General features: G+C 33.2%; 2 protein-coding genes across 2 annotated transcripts; both read right to left on the reverse strand.

Moving 5' to 3' along the window:
* Window positions 1-1,055: 1,055 nt before the first annotated feature.
* Window positions 1,056-2,880, reverse strand: Gstcd (glutathione S-transferase, C-terminal domain containing). Its single transcript, XM_018513283.1, has one exon. The coding sequence runs from the start codon at window positions 2,822-2,824 to the stop codon at window positions 1,085-1,087; it is 1,740 nt and encodes a 579-aa protein (XP_018368785.1). The 5' UTR covers window positions 2,825-2,880; the 3' UTR covers window positions 1,056-1,084.
* Window positions 2,823-3,997, reverse strand: JTBR (jumping translocation breakpoint protein JTBR). The gene is made up of 3 exons (XM_018513284.1): window positions 3,755-3,997; window positions 3,289-3,522; window positions 2,823-3,071 (listed from the first exon to the last, which is right to left on the reverse strand). The coding sequence occupies exons 1-3, from the start codon at window positions 3,808-3,810 to the stop codon at window positions 2,909-2,911; spliced, it is 453 nt and encodes a 150-aa protein (XP_018368786.1). The 5' UTR covers window positions 3,811-3,997; the 3' UTR covers window positions 2,823-2,908.
* Window positions 3,998-4,557: the final 560 nt, after the last annotated feature.

The following is a 4,557-nucleotide window of genomic DNA, read 5'->3' on the forward strand; positions in this document are numbered from 1 at the left end:
AGCCAATACAGTGGCAAGATTCTAATCCAGCTAGCAATCCAGCAGGAAAACAAGTATCGTGTGCCGCAGGCTTAAGCTTGATCGGCATTGGTGAAACCGCCCCCTAAAGTCACTAGATTAATAAAGACCTCTGTTAGGGGTTCCGCACATTTATTGTCCCTTACACGCACTGATAAAATTGTTTTTGTGAAACTGGCCAATCATAGCTATTCCTCGGAAGAATGGAATGACTATAATTGGCCAGTTTCATAAAAACGGTTTTTACTAAACAGTTTTATCAGTGCGTGTAACAGAGGTCAATATATTATTGAAAAAAAGTATTTAATTACTTATTTGGAGTACTAAAAGTACTGAACAACAGTATTTTAATATTTAAAATAAGTAATTAATTACTGTCTTTCAGTACTATAATTTTATTTTTCTAAATATTCAGTAAATATTATAAAATATGGTAATTATTATTAAATATTTAGAAAATTAATGTTTAGTAATATTAGCGGACTGTATTTTTGATGTAGCAGACTATATAGGTTTCGGCAATATTGTAATAATATTGCAACAAAATTGTAATAACACTGTAAATATTACAGCACGTGATTTGTATATGATTCGCGGATAACATTCAAAATATTTTTGAGAAAAAAAAATGAAATAACATACTTATTAAGAAAAGATAAAATAAATATACTTATTTATTAGAGTTTCGTTGACCATATACACTTATTAGTTTTTCGTTGACCATATACACTTGTATATGTTAAAAATAAAAAATCTATTATACTGACACGTGCAGTCAGAATGAAGAAGATATATGTACATATACAGGGTATCGGAATTAATATAATGAACATTTGTAATGAATCCTATATAATATATAATATAAAAATACATTATTTTGTTATATAGCCAATATAATAGCAAAAAATCTCATAATATAATATAAATGAAGATAAAAAATTTCCCCTTTAATCAATTTTTATTAATCTTAAAATTAATTATAAATATACATTACATATATAGCATAATTAATTAATGTTCTAAACGTGAATGCTATTTATTTACAAAAGTCCTACAGTGGACACATTTAATTATCACATAAATCATGTGTTAGTCTATCTTTTGGTATACCAACTAACAAGTGATTCTTAAGTGAACTCGTTTCTGGAATTAATTTAGCGAAATAAACTTTGTACCCAAATTGTTCGGCAAACAGCTTTCTGTCCGTGTCTACAATTGTCATACATTTGTAGCCTTGTTTAGTCTTAATATTTAGTTCGTCATGCGTTTGATCCGCTGCATGACTGAGGTATGAGTATTCTTTATTATTAACATGCTCTTTAAAAACATCACTTCGCGGGTACGTTAGCTGATGACAATTCTGCAGCGAGCCATAACAGCAAGGGCAACTCACGAAAATCGCATTCTTTCGTATGCAACATTGAATTACCAAATCTGTTGATAAGCCACAAGCATGTAATGACGTACCAATGTCGAAATCTCCCTTGAAATAATTCAAGTTACACTGACAAAACTTTACGTTTATTAACCTCATCCTTTCCACCCTCTTCTTGGCTCGATTCAAAGACTCCTCTTTATTTTCCAACAGAATAACTGTGCAACGAGGTAGCAAATATGCTATCAATATTCCCAAATGGCCAGTACCTGAACAGAAATCTACAATAATATCCCCTGCCTTTGCCAACTTCAAAACGGGTTTGCACAGATTCTGCAGTTGATCTTGTTTCCGTCGCAGCCTTGTAGCTGGCAATGATCCGCCTGCTGGTGTAGCCTCAAAAGGGATGTCAGACCAGTTTAAATTTACTTCTATACCAAATGGTTCAACATCAAGTTGCATTGAAATATTCATGTCTTCGATCAACTGCAACGAACGTTCTATATCATCTTGCCTTGTGAAAATGCGGTTTTTTGGTTTGTATCGTTTATAATCGCTCTTGTATAAGCTTTCGTTTACTACAACTGGAAGAGTATATTGTACACTTGAATTATGGCTCTTTGAAGGTAAATATTTTGCGCATCTTCGTATGTGAAAATCATCCAACATTCTGTCATACCATTGGACTGTTAAAGGTATCAGCTTTGATATCTGGCTTGGAAACATATTCAGTAGAATATGCATACACACAAAGATAATTAAGTCAGCTAATGTAATATATCCACTATCCGCATACTTATGTATTGGCATACCTGTCTTATCACGTTCAGTTATATCAACGTTATCAAACTTTTTGCTTGCAATATACTTATATAAATTGTGCACTCTAAGCGGTTGAGACATATGGTATTCAAATCTGGCTAAATTAACAGGTAATTCAGAGTTCTCCAAAACCTGTGTATCTAAAGACTTCAGAGTTGAAATTAAATCGACCTCGCAAAATTTAGTCCACACACTTGCCTCCGAACAAGCCATCAAACAGGAATCCTTAAAGCCTAATAACATAGTTTTGTCGTTTAGTAAACTTGGATTCATATTTTTTACAATATGTCTTAATACTGTACACAAACCAGCCATGCAGCTGTCTTCATTCACAATGACAATTGGTAATTCAAACGAGCTTGCATAATAAGGCATTTCATTTACAATCTCATAAACAAAATCTGTGAGATCTATCGTGTAAGCTTGTTCAGTTAAATCCTGTTTAATTGGTACTAGCTTAATACTAATTGAAGAGTCACAGTATTTTATAGTAAAAAAAGTTACTAGAGTTTCTACCGGAACAAGACACAAATCTGCCATAGAATATATAGCTAAATATATTTCGCTCCTCATTTCTTTCTCTATTTTATTCTCAATTTTATCCTCCATTTCTTTCTCCTTGTCTTTTTCTTGAACAAGTGAAAAATATATAAATATAAAACTTTTCTATCTATTTTTCTCAACTCATAGCATTCATGCGCTAATTCGTAATTGTCTCGCTACTTTTCTGATTATTCTCTGTCTTAATATATTCTCTCTCCAATATACAGCTAAGCAAGACAAGATTGCTGCAGCCAACATAAAACCCTCAAACTTCCAGAATGTTTTTTCCTCTAGCCAAGCTACTTTGTCACAACTGTAATACAAATATGAGAACATAATATAGAATCAAGTAGATATACCAAATTCTAGTGGTCAATTATGCATTTCGAGGCAAAAATTACAAAAGTGAGCCAATTCACTAGGTGTTGACCAATTAATATTTTAATAAATTCGCTTACTTTCTAATTTTACTTGTCTAATTTTCACCTTATTTCAAGATACACAATCAATCCTCTGTCAGTGTGCTTTACCTTCTTGTTATTGTTTCACCGCTCTTGCATTTCAGCACTTCTTTATATCTCGCGTGGACACAAACGTCAATGCTTTCACTAGCAATTTCAAAGGCAGTGCATGGATGACATTCGGATATCACTTCATACTCCTCGCCAGAGATACAGGAGGAATTATTCTCGTAATTATCAACATAAAGTTTACTTGAACTGTTTGTCCAATGGCTCTCGATAATTAGTGCTAAAACTGTTAATCTGTAAAGAATGTAATTATAAAGAAATTAAGTTTCTCCATAAATGCTTTGCTTAACAAAGCTTGTATCTATAGCAGTCTGCTGTGTAGGCTATGTTCGGAAACACCACCTGAGTATCTCTATGTATTTTTATCTCTATTGTTCGAATGTTGGCGATAAAATGATATATTATTTTAGAGCTACTTCGAACGGTTTCCGAACATACATTAATTCGGAAAATATGAGAAACTAACCCTCCTAAAAATGTGATACCTAACAACATTCGCTTCTTCGTGCAAGATTCGATCATTTCGGATTTCTCTCTATTTTCAATAATCACACTCCACTCTGATTATATTACAGATCCACTATAAACTTTACAGAGAAAGACTTATCCTTTATGTGTGTGTGTAGTAATTGTAGTTGAGTGTCTTGCACTTTTCATCTTTCCTTCTCTTCTCATTAATGTTTAGCCATATCAAATTATGTCTAATTCATTCTAATCTAATCGTGATAGAGAAAAAAGACCATGATGCATAATGAGAGAAGTCCAAAGAATGCAAAGAAGTCTGAACACATGAGGCCTGTTCTTTTTAGTTGAAGGTAGGTCTGTTCGCATTGCTCGCACTTTTTGCACTCGGCATTTTCGTTTTCTCTCTTTTTAAAGCGAAATATGTATCTATCTCATTTTAAGTGCAAAAATATTTAGGGATTTCATGCAACGCGAACAGACCTCTTCTTGAATTATATAGTTCGGCCCGTATTCAGAACGCGCTTACAATGATGTTAGCGCGCTAACATACTATACTTTACGTCACGTATATTATAGAATTTCAGAGATAAATATGCGCTTTTATCGATAAAAGCGCGTTCTGTATACGGGCCTTCATCTTTTCTTTTCTCCTTACCAAAGACTAAAGCGGGGAGCACAGACCCTTGCATAACACATAACACATGAGGCATAAGAAATTGAACCAACCAGAGTTCTCTATTACATGAAAGGGAAAGAAACGAAGAACTTCGATTGGTACATATTCTTATGCATTACGTGTTATGC

Source organism: Trachymyrmex cornetzi, unplaced genomic scaffold (assembly GCF_001594075.2).
Source record: "Trachymyrmex cornetzi isolate Tcor2-1 unplaced genomic scaffold, Tcor1.1 scaffold4607, whole genome shotgun sequence".
In the NCBI taxonomy this organism is placed as follows: domain Eukaryota; kingdom Metazoa; phylum Arthropoda; class Insecta; order Hymenoptera; family Formicidae; genus Trachymyrmex; species Trachymyrmex cornetzi.

Bases quoted from the DNA above. Each gene is read 5' to 3' on its own strand.
- Gstcd (XM_018513283.1), bottom strand. From the start codon at position 2,824: ATGGAGGATAAAATTGAGAATAAAATAGAGAAAGAAATGAGGAGCGAA.
- JTBR (XM_018513284.1), bottom strand. From the start codon at position 3,810: ATGATCGAATCTTGCACGAAGAAGCGAATGTTGTTAGGTATCACATTT. The intron at 3,523-3,754 runs GTTAGTTTCTCA...CATTCTTTACAG, and splicing joins GGTATCACATTTTTAGGAGG to ATTAACAGTTTTAGCACTAA. The intron at 3,072-3,288 runs GTAAAGCACACT...TTTGTATTACAG, and splicing joins GGTGAAACAATAACAAGAAG to TTGTGACAAAGTAGCTTGGC.